The 14,911-nt window shown below is 58.1% G+C and overlaps 1 protein-coding gene across 1 annotated transcript; it reads left to right on the forward strand.

Annotated features, from left to right (window-relative positions):
• The first annotated feature begins 1,075 nt into the window (after positions 1 to 1,075).
• Psd (pleckstrin and Sec7 domain containing) lies at positions 1,076 to 14,907 on the forward strand. The gene is made up of 17 exons (XM_050148172.1): positions 1,076 to 1,114; positions 2,413 to 3,146; positions 3,408 to 3,510; positions 3,924 to 4,278; positions 4,944 to 5,384; positions 6,448 to 6,642; positions 6,781 to 6,861; positions 7,024 to 7,136; positions 7,457 to 7,515; positions 7,619 to 7,708; positions 11,067 to 11,110; positions 12,326 to 12,516; positions 12,601 to 12,671; positions 12,772 to 12,929; positions 13,302 to 13,446; positions 13,619 to 13,762; positions 14,110 to 14,907. The coding sequence occupies exons 2-17, from the start codon at positions 2,496 to 2,498 to the stop codon at positions 14,338 to 14,340; spliced, it is 3,072 nt and encodes a 1,023-aa protein (XP_050004129.1). The 5' UTR covers positions 1,076 to 1,114; positions 2,413 to 2,495; the 3' UTR covers positions 14,341 to 14,907.
• Positions 14,908 to 14,911: the final 4 nt, after the last annotated feature.

Genomic DNA, 14,911 nt, shown 5'->3' on the forward strand with positions numbered 1-14,911 from the left:
AGGGGATTGCTTCCTCTCCTCCTCAGCCTGCCTGGGGAAGGGGTAGCCTGGAAAGATCTCTGCAAAGATAGATGTGGGCGCGCACCTCCTCCGGCCGCGCGCCTCCTCCCCCGCCCCTTTGTTCGCGCCTCTGCGCTTGCGCATTACGACAAATCTGGCGCTGTCCCCTTCAGCACCTCACGGAACCCGCGCCACCCCTCGCGGTGAGCCCCGCGCACCCCCGCCTCGAACGTCCTCGCCCCCTCTGACCACCCGAACCGACCCTCTCCTCCTTTCGAGGTCATAACCTGCCGGCCCTTGCCTTCCAAAGGAGAATAGTTGCCATAGTAACTCGTGTGGCGTTTTCCTAAAATAGCCAGACCCTCTTCCACCCTGGCCAAGGGCACAAGGTTTGCCTGTGCTCCTCTTCCCAATCTTCGGGTCATCCCTTCTAAAGTCTCGCTCCTGAAAAGGCGGGACGATTAACCAAGGCAGCAAGGAAGTTCTTCCTGGAGTCTGACTTATCCTTCCTCCGCATTCCGGGTGGGTGGACAGGACAGGGACTCCGGGGTCTGCGGTTGGGAACCCCGAAGTGTTTAAGATTGCGTTCGTTTGACGATGTCCCTTCCATAGTTGGTCTTCTGGTTTTAGGGGGCGGGTCCGGTCTACTCCCGTACCGTGTGGTTTGCGTGGCCGCGTGCTTGTGGGGGCGGGAGCGCGTGTGGCATGTAACAGGTCATGTGGCAGCCTCCTAGGGACACGCGTGGGGTCTGGAGCAGGACAGGCGTGTGCAGCTGGACCCTACGTGTGGTTCAGGAGATGACGGACGAGGGAGACCTGAACATGAGTGGGGTGGGGCATATGAGGGTTTAGGAAACAGAACCAGGGGTCTCTGCACTCTCCCTTCCTCTGGTGTGAGTCTTAGGCAGTGACTAGGGGGCTGGCATTCTTTGGGACTCAGGGCCCTGGGAAAGAAGGGAGGGGGATTAGCGTTGCTTGAGCAGAGCGTGGGGAGGGGTGGAGGAGGGACTGAGAGGCGGGCGGGCCTGGAGCAAGCGGGAGCCGTGCTGCTTTCACAGCTGAGCGGGGCCCAGCCTCTCTGCCTCCCTTCCGTTCCAGCTCCGAACGAGCAGCGGTGAGTACTGGGGTACCTTGGAGGAGGGGCTGCACAGGGGATTTCGCGGATCCTGTTGAGCTTCAAGAACCTGCCTGGCAGGGTTGCTGTTTCTGACAGCTTTCCCTGCCCTGCTTTGCCACCAGAGGCCCGGTTTTCCTTTATGGCCCCTCCTGGACTGGCCAAGACATGTCAAACCCCTGGAGCTGGGGGAGAGGGATGGGTGCAAACCCCTCATCCAGACCTAGCTCCTGGTGGGGGGAGGAGAGGATGTGTGTCTCTGATTGTGTGTGTAAATGTGCATCTGTGTTTACGATTGTGTCGAGGAGGTCTCTGATCCACCTGGCTCTGTGTGCATCAGAAGACTGAGAGCCTGTATGTATATTTGGTACCTCTTTGTGTGTTCCTGTCTGGTGATCTGTGTGTAAGACAAACATGTGCTTTTCCATTATACACATATTTGTTATGACTGTGAGTGTATGAGGGTGTGTCTATGAGCAGTACTGCGTGTGTCTGTTGTACTGGAGGGTGTTGCCTATGAGTGTGTTTAACTGTATATCATATCTGTCCTGCATGTGTGTATACGAATTCATATGTGTGTATGTGCATGTGTGTATGTGAGTGCGTGTGCGTGCGTGTGTATGTGTGTGTGCTTGTGTGTATGTGTGCATGTGTGTATTGCGTGTGTGCGCATGTGTGTATGTGCGTGCGTGTGTGCGCATATGTGTGTATGTGTGCGCGTGCGCGCTTGCATATGTGTGTGTGTGTGCATGTACTGATACGGAAAAAGGATGTATCTTCCCCACTCAGCATCTATGGGCTGAAGTTAGGGGCCTCTTTTCCGGTTTTTCTTCTCACCTCTTCCCTGTGTCTCTCAACACTTCCTTGTTCCTGTGGAATCCTTTTTTCCTCCCTCTCCTTCCAAGAAGCCTAATTTTTTTTTCCTAAGTGAGCCCCCTCCCATAAGTAGGACTATGGGGACCCAGGGCCGTATGATCCAAAAGGTGGGACACCAGTCTCCCAACTGCCCAGAACTGAACTCAGTGAACTGACTTAGCTTGCTCTTTCTTCCTAAAGTGATGCTCAGGGCTCCCAGACAGAAAGAGAGGTACTGAAGGCCCTCTGAGTGGATGGTTCTTTTCCCTAAGGTTTCCATGGAAGAAGCCATCAGAGTCAGGATGGGTGATCCCATATTTCCAGGCCTGATTAGGTTCCTGGACCTTAGACGCCTCAACCCACCTTCCTCCTTTCTGTCTCTGCTGCCCTGCCTGTGTGGCTGCTACACACTCATCCATGCCCCCCCCCTTCCTCCCCTGCAGGCCTGTCTGAAGAGCATGCAGTCCCCTCACGCCCTGCCTGGCCTCGCCATCCCTGCCCCCCCAGCCTGACCCCCGGCCCCAGCATGGCCCAGGGTGCCATGCGCTTCTGTTCAGAAGGCGACTGTGCCATCTCCCCACCACGATGCCCTCGTCGCTGGCTCCCCGAAGGCCCAGTGCCCCAAAGTCCCCCAGCCAGCATGTATGGCAGCACAGGATCCTTAATACGACGAGTGGCGGGTCCAGGCCCTCGAGGCCGGGATCTGGGACGTGTGACAGCACCTTGTACCCCTCTTCGAGGCCCCCCATCACCCCGTATGGCTCCCTCACGCTGGGGACCCTCTTCACCCACTGGGCAGCCCCCACCAGGAGCACAGAGTTCTGTGGTCATCTTCCGTTTTGTGGAAAAGGCCAGTGTGAGGCCACTGAATGGCCTACCTGCTTCTGGAGGCCTGAGTCGGAGCTGGGACCTGGGCGGGGCTTCTCCTCCCAGGCCCTCCACAGCCCTTGGATCTGGCTGCAACCGGAAGTTGCGGCTAGAGGCATCCACATCAGACCCACTCCCAGCTGGAGGAGGCTCTGCTCCTGGCAGCCGGGACCCCTCACGTGGGCCATTGATCCCACCCCAGATTGGGGCAGATGGTCTTTACTCCTCCCTCCCCAATGGGCTGGGGGGGACCCCTGAGCACCTGGCCATGCGCTTCCGAGGACCCGCAGACACTGGATTCCTAAACCAGGTATGCAATCTGCCTTGGGCTCCCTGGGGTCTTAGCACCCCAGCTAAGGGACAAAGCTTGGCCCCTGTTGGGCTGAGCTTGTCTTGGAGTCACCCAAATCCTTTCATGTCCTAAACCAGCTTTCTTGCCCTCTGTCGCTGTGTCCCTGTACCTTCATCCTTATCCCATGTGGTTTTCTTTCTGCTGCTCCATATGCTTGTGTCCTTGTATGTCTGGCTTTCATTTTGGGGTCCTGTGCCTTTCACTTCCTCTTTGGCTCAGGGGGACACCTGGTCCTCCCCCCGGGAAGTCTCCTCTCATGCTCAGAGAATCGCTCGAGCCAAATGGGAATTCTTCTATGGCTCCTTGGACACCCCCAGCGCAGGTAAGGCTTGGACTTAGCCCAGGGGAAGAGGGTAGGGCCTCCTCCAGGGCATCTAAGGACTGGCAAAGAGGGAAACTTCAAACCTTCCCCGGGGTTTCCTTGGGCTCCCAAGTCTCTCCAGGCTCTAGTCTTTCATTTGTGACATGAGGGTTGGGCTGGGCTCTGGGAGGAGCTGGGTGGTAGAGGGAGGGGATGGCCGGATCTCAAGGGTTATTCCTCGGAGTGGAAGAAAGTCTGGTCTCCTTCAGAGTTATTTGACAAAGGCTTGATTTGAAATGAGTTCCACAGGCATTTGATCAAGTGAAGAGTGTGGCCGATACATAGTAGTTAGATGAAGAGTCTCCAGCCTGTGTGAGGCCTTGGGGAGCTCCCCAGCATAAATGACCTCCTGACCTGGATGTCTGTGCATACAGGTGCTAAGCCCCCAGAGCACGCCCTCCCATCACATGGGGTGGGCTCCAAGCAAGGCTCTGGGGTGGCTGCGGGGCGAGCAGCCAAGTACTCTGAGACAGACCTGGACACGGTGCCCCTGAGGTGCTACCGCGAAACTGACATCGACGAGGTGCTGGCCGAGCGGGAGGAGGCTGACTCCGCCATTGAGAGTCAGCCCAGCTCTGAGGGCCCTGCTGGCACTGCCCGACCACCTGCCTCACGACCCAGCCCATGCCCTGGCCCTCCTTCCAGCTTGGGCAGTGGCAATGAAGACGATGAGGCTGGTGGTGACGAGGATGTGGATGATGAGGTGTTTGAGGCCTCAGAGGGGGTCCGGTGAGTGGGATGGGGGGGGGGACAGCAGCTCACTGTGTTCTACCTCCTCTAACAAGAACCTGCGGTGGAGGGAAAACCAGGGCTGTGAGGATCACGACAGCAAGGGCAGTATGAGAAGGAGATCCCAGGCAGAGGTCTGAGGCCTGGGATAGTGTTAGGAATGTGTGAGCATGGGGCACACCTAGGAGCCAGGGCAGCCACATGGATGAAACAGGGTTCTAGACTATCAGGGGCCAGAAGCCACAGGCCAAACCAGGGGCATGGGAGCACAGGTTAGATCCTTAGGTCCTGGAAAGAAAGTGTGGAAATGTGGGGGCTTTTCCTTTCTGTCTCACGCCCCACTGCAGTTTGGAGCCACATCTTCTCCTAAGATGTTGCCAGAAATAGAAAAGGGATGGCAGGAGGGAAGCGGATCAGGGGAAAGGAGGAGAAAGGGAGATTAGCAGTGAGAGGGAAGGCAGGGGACTGGGTGCTGGGAGAGCAGGGATGGGACACCATAAACATTGAATTTCATGGGCCCTCTCCTGTAGTGGTTTTTTTTCCCCTTAGGGGGTTTGGGTCTGCAGAAAGGGGATGATTGCCCTGCATCAATCGGCAAGAGTTCAATGAAATTCTGCCAAGGCCTGGTTCTGGGGAGCTGATAAACATTCTTCCTGCCTCTGCAGACCGGGGGACCATATGCCACTCTCTGGGCCTCTCAAGTCACCAGTGCCCTTTCTACCTGGGACCAGCCCCTCAGCAGATGGGCCTGACTCTTTCAGTTGTGTTTTTGAAGCCATCTTGGAGTCACACCGGGCCAAGGGCACCTCCTATAGCAGCCTTGCCTCCTTGGAGGCCCTGGCCTCACCTGGCCCAACCAAGAGCCCCTTCTTCACCTTTGAGATGCCTCCCCAACCCCCAGCTCCCCGGCCTGACCCACCCGCCCCTGCCCCACTTGCCCCTCTGGAACCGGATCATGGTACCAGCTCTGCTGCTGCTGGTCCTTGGACCCAGAGAAGGGAAGTGGAAGAGTCAGATGCTGGGGCCAAGGTGGCCTTAAAGAAGGAGCTTCCTAGTCCCTCCCACTCTGAGGATAGCCTTGGGCTGGGGGCAGCACCCCTGGGCAGGTGAGTATTTTCTTTCATTGGTCAGCCCCATCCCGGGCCCCCAGGAATTGCTGATTAAGGGACAGAGCCCCAGAATGAGGAAATAGTTTATATTCCTGACCGAGAGCAGGTGGTTACCAGATGTCTGTTTTCCCATTTGGAGGCCTCCTGCCATTGGCCCCCTGCAGCTCCCTCCCTGGGCTCAGATCCAGTGACTGGAGAAGCCATGATTCAGGATGGAAGAATCCCCAGAGAACATCCTCTTTTTCTCCTGGAGGGCCCTCTCCTTCCCAGACAGAGCTTCTCACCCCCACCCAGCCAGACCCACTGCCAAAAGCCCCTCCCATTCCCTCCCTCCACCGGCTCCTCCAAAACACTGTCTCATCCTGCTCTAGGAATGTCCTTTCACAGCCTAACCTTTGTGCTACCCTCTGCTGCTACCCTCTCAGTCATGGAAGCCATGGCAACAGGAGGGGGTGGCCAGGGAGACAGGGTTGCCTAGCAACCAGGAGTTTCCGGCCTCTGTCTCTGGGGTGACAGGTGGCTTTGTGAGTAGAGCAGCTGGGTGGGGAAGGAAGGAGAGGAAGAGGATGAAGGGGTGCACTCTGACCTCCAAAACTGTAACCCCAGAAACTGTTTCTCTATGGGTAGAAGGGAGCCCCGAGGAGAACCCTTAGAGAGGCAGGAGATGAAAGGAGCAGGAGGTATCCCTACTGCCCCCAGATTTTTGCGTGACCTCACTGCGCTTCCCCAGAACCCCATTCATACCTGGGTGCCTGTGGACAAGGGTGTGTGTGTGCAGACAGAAGGACTGCCTCAAGGGGGCAGGTGTGGAGATGGAGCAAACTAGGTCCCTGGGAGCTCTGGGGATCAGTCAGGATTCCCACATACCTCTATGAATTGGATTTGAGACAGATAAAGTAGGCAGGTGGAAAGGAGGCTAGCCCATTTCCCCTAGAAAGAAGAAAAGGACCTTTCCATGTCCCTCCAGCCAGCCCCCAACTTCTGGGTCTAGAGCAAAGGGGGGCTCTGGATGATCCCCAAGGCCCTGACCCAACCCTCAGCTGCTGCTCTACCCTGGCAGTGAACCACCCCTAAGCCAGCTGGTGTCCGACTCAGACTCAGAGCTGGATAGCACAGAGCGGCTGGCGCTGGGAAGCACAGATACCTTGTCCAATGGACAGAAAGCAGACCTGGAGGCCGCACAGCGCCTGGCCAAGAGGCTATACCGACTTGACGGCTTCAGGAAGGCCGATGTGGCCCGGCATCTGGGCAAGAAGTAATGCCCCCGGGCTGGGACTGAGGCTGGGGTCAAGGAATGCATCCTCTGCAGTTAATGCCCAAGGCCTCTAGGCAATGCCCAGCTGGCCCCTTCACCCTTCTCCTTGTGACACCTACCTGTCTGCCCTGCCCACAGCAATGACTTCAGCAAATTGGTGGCTGGCGAGTATCTCAAGTTTTTTGTCTTCACGGGCATGACTCTGGATCAAGCTCTCAGGTGGGTGATTAGCCCTCTGAGGATAGTCCTACCGACCAGGCTTGGTGTTTGTGGTCCAAGCTATGTGTCTTTGAAATTGTTTTGACATGGCTCTTCAGTGACCAGGACTTTCTGGTAAGGAGATCTTGAGTCGGGGGTGACATCATCTTCCTTACATCTTAGGGTGTTTCTAAAGGAGTTGGCCTTAATGGGTGAGACCCAGGAGCGGGAGCGTGTACTGGCCCACTTCTCCCAGCGATACTTCCAGTGCAACCCTGAAGCTTTGTCCTCAGAGGGTGAGCAGGCTGCGGGCAAGATTGTCCCTGCTGGTCACAGAACCACACACACAGGAGCAAGTGTCTGTGCAAGAGGGAATGATTGTTCATGTTTGTGGGCATGTGCACATGCACCAGTGTAAATACAGCTTTGTACATATGGCGCTGTCCAGCAGGCATGTTGCCAGGTCAAGTGTGCTTTGAGAGGCAGGTGGAGATGTGCTTGCTTTCATATGTCCGTGCTGGGCCAGGTCTGGCCGAGGGGCTCAATGGCTGTGCATATGTATGCTGTAGAGAGAACCCCTGGGGGTGGCTGAAGCTGACACTCGTTCTCCCCCTAGACGGCGCTCACACGCTGACCTGTGCCCTCATGCTCCTCAACACAGATCTCCACGGCCACGTGAGTGAGGGCTTGGCAAGTGGGAGCCAGAAAACAAGAGACTTGAAAGCTTTGGGAGGCCAAGCACCTCCCAACCTCACATCTCTCTGTTTTCCTCCCTTAGAACATTGGGAAGCGCATGACCTGTGGGGACTTCATCGGAAACCTGGAAGGCCTCAATGATGGTGGCGACTTCCCCAAGGAGCTGCTCAAGGTTGGGGGGGGGGTGGAGATTCAGCCAGTAGATATTGCTGGAAGGGAAGGACAGGATACCTGTCCAGCAGCAGGGTTGTAATGTGGGGAGGGCTGGGACTTGGGACTTGTTGGGTAGCTCCGGCGGCAGGAACCTGGGCTCTGGTGACTCAGCTTGGGGACCGCCCCCTCGCCCAGCCCCCACAGGCAGGCTCTCACCGCACATGCGCACGCGCATGCAATCCTGAGGCAGGGGAAAGGGGGGCCGGTTCTGGAAAACACGTGAGCTGGCCGTTCTGGACTCCGCATTTGCTCTCTTCAGTTCCTCCTTTCCAGTGTACACAGAGGGTGGGAGGGAGATGTCTCTGCTGGTTGCGCGGGGGTGGGGTGTGCACGGGGACACTGCTCTCCACCTTAATGTATAAGAGCTACAAAGAACCTCCTGGCGCCTCTGCCCAGGAGGGAGCCTAAGGCAGAGGGGTCAGTGAAGTCGCAAAGGTTTTCCCAGGTTCTTGCATCCAGGGCACAACTCTGGGACTAGATACGGCTCTTCCGGCTGCTTTGGAAGCTGGTCCTGCACCCAGGTGCCAGGAATGAGATAGGTGCCAGTGGGAGGGGGCCGTCTGACCCTGTCTCGCAGTTCCCTCCTCCCCATGATGGAGAATGGAATGTTTTACCTCGGGAGGCCTGGACTACCTTGAAGAAGGGGGTCTCTGGACCACTCTATACAGGTCCTGGGCTGGGTATATTGGGCATCTGAGTTTGAGCAGGTATCTGAGTGGACGCGTCCACTGCAAGTTGAGGTGTCAGTGAATTGGGGTGTTTACGTGAGTTGTGTGTGTTTGGCAACTGTCTTTGAATCAAGGGACCTGTGTGACTTGACTTGAGGTGTTTGTGCTTTGGGTGTAGTTTGGGTATTTGTGTGTGATGCAACGTGGTATGCATTTCTCAGTTGGTTGGGTCTGGTTTGACAGTAGGTGTTTGTCAGCTGTAGATGGCTCCTTTTGAGGTGTACGTCTGTAACTTGGGGTGAGTGGGGATCGGTGCGTCTGGCAAGTTGGTATGTCTGACCTCGTGGCATATGGACTTGGCTTGGACATTGGGATATCTGCTTATGCGTTGGACGAGGTCATGACTGTTCGAAGACCAGCCCGCGAGTCTCAGAGGCAGGAGGGCCACGGGGATGGAGGGTGGAGGGTAGGAGGGCAGGCCGACCGGTCCCCTCAGTTCCCAATCCTGACAAGCTGAAGGGTGCTCCGGCCGCCGCCCGCAGCCGCCTGTCGCGCGCGCGAGCTCGGCCCCCTGGCGAGCCCCCACGCATGCGCCCCCGCTCGCCGCCGGCCCTCCCCACGGCGCCGGGCTCGCGCCGTGCTGCTCCGTCGCGCGACGTCCCCGCCCCAGCCCGCGCCCTCCCCTCCCGCCGGCGCCCCCTCCTTCTGCGGAGCTGCGGAGCCCACGGCGCCGTCGCCGAGCACTCGGTGCGTCGGTGGGAGCCGGCGGGCTCGGGCCGGGCGCTCGCGCCGGCTGTCGGGGAGCCGTCCGCGGCCGTCCGGGCGGCCCGGGGCCGAGGACGGGCGGGGGCATGGCCGGGGGCCGCGGCGCGGCTGCCGGGCCAGCATGATTGGCGTCAACAGCATCCACAGCAGCGCGGGGCGGCTGCGCTCGCGCTCGCTCTGCTCGGTGCGCTACGGGCGCACCCACCGCGGCGCGGAGACCCTGTGCTACGGCTGGCCGCAGCGCTCGCGCAGTCTCAAGCCCGTGCTCTACACCGACCTGGTGGTCAGCCGCCTGCAGAGCCGCAAGAAGAAAAAGGCGGTGAGGGCGTGGGGCCCGCGGCCCACGCCAGGCCGGGCGGCGAGCGAGGGGGCGGCTTGTGGGAGGTGCTGAGGGCGAGGAAACGAGGAGGGCTTGGGTGGGGACGAAGGTGTTTGGTGAACCCAATGGGGATAGAATTCCTGGGCAGCTAGAGGTGGGCATGGGGTGTGGGGGTGGGCCAAGGTGGACCTTCTTCACCAACCACAGAATTCTGGGTGCGGAGGGTTTTCTAGGTGGGATCTACATAGGACTCTGTGATGGGGTTCAGGACCTTCAGAGGAAGGTGTGGTTGTGGGCCGATGTAGTCCTGAGGAGGGCAGGATGAAGAACTGGAAGGCTGAAAACAAGGTTGTGGGTTGGATCTTGGTGGTTACTCCAGCCTCCTGGCTGGATAGTTGAGGTGTGAGAGGGTTCAAGGTCTGAGCCCTACTGGGTTTGGCCCAGGTGTGTTGAGAGCTGTGCGTTGATTAGCCTGGTTTGTTGTGTGAGGTGGAGGCTTTGGGGTGCACCTACCTGCAGACAGGATGCGCAGGCATGGAGTGCCTGCATAGCCCGTGGCTGGGCATGGCTGTGGGCAGCGAGAGAGTCGGAGCCTGTGGTGTGTTGGGAGAATGAGGGGGTGCTGTGTCCCAGCATCAGGAAGGTACCGACGTCACCACAGCACCCAACTCACGCTCAGGCAGCATCACAGCCCCACAGCAAAACACGCACATGCTGGGGACACACCCACTCACAGACAAGCTGGCAGAAGCGCCCCCACAGTTGGAATCGCTGGTGTATTCTGAACCGTCCCCAAGTACAGGGGTCTTGTATACGACTTCTGAAGGCCATTATTCTCTCTTCTGGCACTGCACGGCCCTCAGATGTTCCCAGGCCACCTCTCCAGAGGCGAAGAGACTGGCTCAGAACCCACAGTTGGAGGTAGAGAGTGACCGGAAGCTGAGACTCCTGACTTAGCATTTGGTTGGCACCACTGCAGTCTGGCATGGCTGCGGGTAGAGCACTGAGCCCCTCGGTGTCTGGCTTGATGGTGCTGTTGGAGCTGGGGGGACGCTCGCTTGCTCTGCAGTTGGGAACCAAACGGTGAATACTCTATCATGGAGCCTCAGTTTCCCCGTGTGCCCTGTATGGGTTTATGCTGTGGAACCAGACCAGAACACATGGTTGGGGGCAGGAGGATTTCTTTGGCTGATCTCGGATTCCATTTAGGGCTGTGCTTCTCTTACCGGGCTCTGAGCAGGAGAGCCCCTTAATCATAGATAATAATAGCAACTGGCAGTTACTATGCACCAGCTGTGGCTAGGGTTTTCTGTGCTGACTAGCCAGTTGCCTCCACGTGTGGCTGTCACATTCTCCCTGTGGAAACCTGCCCAAGTTAGGCAGCTCCAGGGATGGAGATGGGCCTGGGTCTCCGTGCTGTGTTCCAGAACCGGGTTGTGGTCGCTATGTCCCTCCTCTTAGTTCCCTTTCCTCTCCCAAGTTAGGAGGGAAGGCTCTGAGTTCTGAGGTCCGTGATGCACCTCCCCACAGGACTAATCCACACCCCTCGATGTGTTTCTCTCCAGGCCTTGTACAGCTCCATCAAGAATGAGAAATTGCAGTGGGCCATGTGAGTACTGGGGCCCTTTGGTGAGGGTTAGGGTTAAGAGTTGGGGCACGAGGAAGAGCCTGGGAACACCAGAGAACTGGGGATGGGAGGCCCTAAGAAGCAGAAAGGCTACCTCGTTTCCTTCTTTGGAAATGCCTGCCTAGCCTTGGGGTCTGTCTTGTGTCTGGCTCTGTTGTTATGACAGGCTGGGTTGACATAGTGGGAGTGTGTGCTGAAATGTGGACAGAGGCCCTGGCAGCCCAAGGAAAAAGCAGAGCAGCTCTGGGAGCACTAGCGTTGCCCTGGAGTGCCACAGGACTAGGAATAAAGTTTTCCCCTTTGTCTTGGAAGTGTTCTGTCTGAAGGAGAAGATCCAGTTAAGTCTTTGGGGCCCCAGGCTGAGAGAGAGCCCTTGCCTAAACATCTGTGGAAACCCGACTTGCTGCTATCTGCAAGTCACAACTCAGCTTAAATAGGAGCTTCTGGTTGTGAGGAAACCCCTCTGAGAACAGGACTCTGGATCAGTGTGCATGGGGGGAGGAGGGGATCAAGGAAGGCTTTTGAGGGGACAAGCCTTGAACTCAGCAGCACACTGTAGGAGATAAAGGGGGAAGTTGGTATTCAGGAGACTTGAGGCTGAAGTCGGCACGGAAGCAGGGAAACAAGGCCCCTGCCTGGCTGGGGCGTCTGGAAAAGAGCCTGGAAGGAAAACCAGTGTGGGTTCCACGGAGGATGCAGTGGGGCTAGTCGAAATTCTTGAGCACAGCAGCAGGAGGGTTCGACTTTTCTGACCGGCTTTACGAGCAGAGCTGTTGAGGGGACGCTAAGAGGCCCCTTTGCCCTTTGGATTCTGAGACAGTCTCACAGTTTCTCTGGCTGGCTTGGATTTTTGACAGTCCTGCCTCAACCTCTCCAGTGGTGGAATTACAGGCATGAGCCACCAGACCCGGGGCATCTCTTCCTTTTCACAGCATGAAACCAACAGCCGTGAGCAGCCTGGTGTTAGGTGTGGTTAGGGCAGAGCTGCGTCACTCGTGTCTGTCCCTGAGAAGTGTGAGGACTGGGTGTGTGCCGAAACAGACCATGGGAAGGTCCTTCCCTGAGGAGGACTTCTGAGGGAGGACACAGACCTGCAGCCTGGGGAAGCCCTACTCAGAGGAGCATTCCGGGGCAGCAGCGCAGGGTGAAGGTGTGTGTGGCTGAGTGACCAGTACTCTGAAACAATCGCACCTGCAGAGACGAGGAGGAGCTGAGACGATCCCTGTCGGAGTTGGCCGACCCTAACCCCAAGGTCATCAAGAGGGTCAGCGGGGGCAGTGGCAGCAGCTCCAGCCCTTTCCTGGACCTGACTCCTGAGCCTGGGGCTGCTGTCTACAAGCACGGGGCCCTGGTCCGCAAGGTGCATGCAGACCCTGACTGCAGGAAGAGTATGTGGCTGTGCAGGGGGCTGGGGTGGTGGTGGATGGGAGGTGGCCTTCCTCAGGCCACCCTGACCTGCCTTCCCTCCCTAGCACCTCGTGGCAAGCGGGGCTGGAAGAGCTTCCACGGGATCCTCAAGGGCATGATCCTCTACCTGCAGAAGGTGCGGGGCTGGGGTGGCGGGGCTGGCTTGGCAGAGGGGAGTAGGTGGCTGGAGATGGCCAGGCCAGGACTGGGGCAGGACAAGATGGGCACCCCCGTAGGAGGAGTACCAGCCTGGGAAGGCTCTTTCTGAGGCAGAGCTGAAGAATGCCATCAGCATCCACCATGCCCTAGCCACCCGAGCCAGCGATTACAGCAAGAGGCCGCACGTCTTCTACCTGCGCACAGCTGACTGGCGGGTCTTCCTCTTCCAGGCCCCGTGAGTGCCCTCCTCTTGCCCATTCCACGCCCTGCTCACTGGATTTCTCTCTCTCCCTGTAAGACCACACTCCACAGGCTGGGGACATAGCTCAGTTGGTAGAGTGACTGCGTAGCAGAAGGCTCTGGGTGCTGTCCCCAGTCCTGTACCTGCCAGACTTGGTGATGCCTGCCTATAATCCCAGCACTTAGGAGGTGGAGGCAAAAAGCTCAGAAGTTCAAGGTCACTCTTGACAACTGTCAGTTGGGACCTAGCCTGGGATACTTGAGACTATCTCAGTGAATAAATAAATTAATCAAGAAGACCACCGCATCCCAGGTTGGGACTGGCATTCCTGGACAGGAACCTGGGGTCCCTACGCTATTTCCCTAGGAGCCTGGAACAAATGCAGTCCTGGATCACTCGCATCAATGTGGTGGCTGCCATGTTCTCTGCACCCCCCTTTCCCGCCGCTGTTAGTTCCCAGAAGAAATTCAGCCGTCCTCTGCTGCCCAGTGCCGCCACCCGCCTGTCCCAGGTGTCCACCTGTTGGCAGTGGGGAGGGAAGGGTCAGGGCGCTGGGCTGTATTCCAGGCTGCGTGTGGTGGGTCACAGGAGGGGTGTGGCGGTGATGGAAATCGAGCCCCTTGTTACAATCTGCATGGAGGGTCTGTAGACCAGTGACCCTGACCAGACATCCCTGCTGTTAGGAGGAACAGGTGAGGACCCATGAGGCCAAGATGAAGGCCATGGCAAGTGAACTGCGCGAGCACCGGGCCGCACATCTGGGGAAGAAGGCCCGAGGCAAGGAGGCCGATGAGCAGCGGCAGAAGGAGGCCTACCTGGAGTTTGAGGTGAGCCTCCCTGCCTGATGTCTTGGTGCCCTCACATGGGACAAGGCTAAGCATACGGGCATGGCATCCCAGCGCGGAGCCCAGCTAGGTGACTGGCAGACTAATCTGAGTCTTCATTTTCTCTTGTGGGGAGCAAGTCTAAATTCCACACCCACTAGGGTTAAGTGACATGTATTCTGTGCCTTTAGCCCTGTAATGTCATTAGAGCTTCTAAGAGCCCCGGGGAGGGCCATCAACCTCTCACAGATGTCTTTTAGAGCCAGCATCTCTTGGCAGGGGGTGGGGAGCGGGGCAGGGCGGGGCAGAAGAGGAGGCCAGGCTTTCATTGCTTCTGGCCTCTGCCTCAGAAATCCCGCTACAGCACCTATGCAGCGCTGCTTCGAGTCAAGATGAAGGCAGCCAGCGAGGAGCTGGATGCCATAGAAGCAGCGCTGACCCAGGCTGGGAGCACGGAGGATGGATGCCCTCCACCTCACTCCAGTCCTTCCCTGCAGCCCAACCCCACCAGCCAGACCCGGGCTCAGCGTCCTGGCTCAGAAGCCCGGGCTGGGGCAGGCAGTACAAGGCCAAAGCCCTGAACAGGAACAGAAGCAATGGGGGCAGTGCCTACTGGGCACCTGCATGATGACATGGCCCTGCCCGAGCTCAGCTAGCCTCGGGCCACCCACGAGGGCCTCCTGGTCCAGGGCCCGACCGCGCCGGACGCGGTGTCCGGGGCAGGGCAGGGCTGAGCCGGGCCTCAGAGCCTGGGCAAAGGGCCTCTCAGAGACCCCCTTTTTGTGATAATGTTTGCACTTTTTCGTACAGGAAGGGTGGGTAGGGTGGGAGGGGCCCTTGCCCCTAATTTTTGATTGGGGGTTTTCTTTTCTTTTTGTGGAGGAGGCCTGATAAAAGTTTCTGCTTTCTGCTGAGACCGCCCCACCCTGACACCAGCAGTAACCCCTTCGTCCTGGGGCCTGGCTCAGACAGAGGCCAGGAGTTGGGGCTGAGCTGGTCCCCCTCTTTCCCCCAAGGGCTCGCCTCTCTCTCCACAGAGACAGAGGAAGGGCATCCACAGGCTGGGGTGGCATGGCCTGCTTCCCTCCTTTGGTGGGCCCTGCCCTTTGTATAGCCTCCACCCTCATTAAAACTGCTCTGAATTGCTGGCTG

The sequence above is a fragment of the Alexandromys fortis genome, unplaced genomic scaffold, assembly GCF_014885135.2.
Source record: "Alexandromys fortis isolate MF-2015 unplaced genomic scaffold, M_Fortis_MF-2015_v1.1 scaffold_16, whole genome shotgun sequence".
Classification (NCBI taxonomy): Eukaryota; Metazoa; Chordata; class Mammalia; order Rodentia; family Cricetidae; genus Alexandromys; species Alexandromys fortis.